The sequence below is a fragment of the Periophthalmus magnuspinnatus genome, chromosome 3 (genome assembly GCF_009829125.3).
Source record: "Periophthalmus magnuspinnatus isolate fPerMag1 chromosome 3, fPerMag1.2.pri, whole genome shotgun sequence".
Classification (NCBI taxonomy): Eukaryota; Metazoa; Chordata; class Actinopteri; order Gobiiformes; family Gobiidae; genus Periophthalmus; species Periophthalmus magnuspinnatus.
This window is the reverse complement of record NC_047128.1, coordinates 29,621,591-29,623,564: the sequence shown is the minus strand read 5'-3', so window position 1 is coordinate 29,623,564 and position 1,974 is coordinate 29,621,591. Positions and strand designations below refer to the sequence as shown.

General features: G+C 48.6%; 1 protein-coding gene across 1 annotated transcript; it reads left to right on the top strand.

The window, feature by feature from the left end:
- The first annotated feature begins 612 nt into the window (after positions 1-612).
- si:ch73-167i17.6 (regulator of G-protein signaling 9-binding protein) lies at positions 613-1,698 on the top strand. Its single transcript, XM_033989414.2, has one exon. It carries the CDS (start codon positions 879-881, stop codon positions 1,620-1,622), a length of 744 nt encoding a protein of 247 aa, XP_033845305.1. The 5' UTR covers positions 613-878; the 3' UTR covers positions 1,623-1,698.
- The last annotated feature ends 276 nt before the right edge of the window (positions 1,699-1,974 follow it).

Genomic DNA, 1,974 nt, shown 5'->3' with positions numbered 1-1,974 from the left:
AATTTGTTAAATTAATGAAATACCCCAAACGCTCCAAGTGTCCATATTTTTGTAGACCCAGAGTTTGTGTAGTTACAGGTTTATGTGATTTCCATTACCTTAGTTTGATTTTGTTGAATGGACCTACAAAGGGATGCCATTCTACTGACTGTAAAATGCAGGAAGGGTGATTTTTATCAGCCTCCTAAGATGTGCCACACAGCCCCGCCCCTACTGTGGCACGGAAGCCAATAGCAGATGTGTCTTCAGCCTCACGGTGGTGCGTCATGACCAATGGGAGCGAAGTGGCCGACTCGCTCCTTCAGCCTATGGAGGAATAGCTGTGTTTTGTGGGCACATGTGACCTGGAAGGCGCTTATAGCGATTTAAACATCATCGATTAGATGTATAAATGGACAGCTCTTGTGACAGAAAGGGCACTGTACCATGGCTTGAGTCAGTGTTTGGCACAGACGTCGTCAGTTCGCAGCGGTCCACTTCATTTTATCACTTACATCATTTTTGAAGAGATAAGCACCGCGGGTAAGGCAGACGCTCCAACACCTGTAACATCGAGCTCTACCACAGCCCAAAATAATCCGTGATTGTTTCTCTTTAGGTAAACCTGGAGACCACCACCAAGTGTCAACTGCGAATTCAGATTTGATCTGTGGCGCTATGGTGTTGCCCAAAGCCGGTTACGGACGTATTAATATTTAAGCTCCTCTGCGCGCTGCTTCAGACAGGAAGGAGTATGGATATAAAGGAATTTGCTTTAACTCTTGCGCTGAGGGGATTTGAGCTGGAGCTGTGTGCACCAAACTAAGACGGTGGCTCGAGGCGCCACAGCTCGCGGTTTCTTCTTCACTTTTATTTGGAACACGACGTTTTTGTAAGCAATGGGAAAAGAAGAGTGCAAAACAATGCTGGACGCTCTAAACAAAGTCACCGCTTGTTACAGGCATTTGGTGATCGCACTTGGTAGTACATCAGACTCTCAAAATTTACGCGAGGAACTGAAGAGGACGCGCAAAAAGGCCCAGGAGCTGGCCGTGGCAAATAGGACTAAACTGACATCTTTGCTGAAAGACAAGAGTATCAGCAAGGAGGACCGTGCCGAATATGAGCGTCTATGGGTGCTGTTCTCCAGTAGCATGGAGCTGCTGGAGGTGGACATGAAACGCTCTCTGGAAATAGGGCAGGATTTCCCCCTGAAGGTGCCCACTAGGCACCTGATTCAGACGGGCATGACGGGCAGCACAACCACAGTGGCAGCGCGGGCCATGAGCGTGCAGAATATGAAATATGAGGCAGACAGCAACATTGACACCGCAGACCTGAGGGAGCTGCAATGTGAGATCGGTCAGGTGAGCCAGATGCTGGAGGAGATGGAGATGAAGGTGCAGGTGGCTCCATGGGCGGTAGAGGCCAAGCAGGAGGCGGGCGCCGAGCTCAAGTCCAACATGAGCGTGGGGAATTCCTCGGTGGGCGTCATCTCCATCTGCGAAGAGGAGCCCAAAGAAGAGGACGGGGGCGGAGGGGGTCAAGGCTCGGGTTTGGGATCCATCTGCGCTGTGTTGGTTTTCATCGTCATTGTCGGTGTGGCTTTGGTGCTTGGATATCTAGTGATCAACATGTCCTGAAATCCAAATGCTCCAAGAATTACTATGGAAACGGTAGTGTGAAAGACAAGACCATTCAAATTGAGGGTCCTGAATGTGTTGGAAAGTTGCATTAGATAGTATAGGGCTGATAAGAATGAAAGTCTGGTAATTTGAGGAAATATTGCCCAGGAGATGCTGTCTTTTGGGAACAAAGTGGGGGAAATGGCATAAAACATGCCTGAGTCAGGCCACCAGAGTGATATAAACAACGTAATCCAACTGGATTATGCCTGTAGAAAAGCCCAGGCGTGACTGTCATCTACTGTTAAGTACCCCCCTTGATTGATGCTATAAATGTATGAATTCAGTGCAGCAAAGTCAGGCGTTAGTG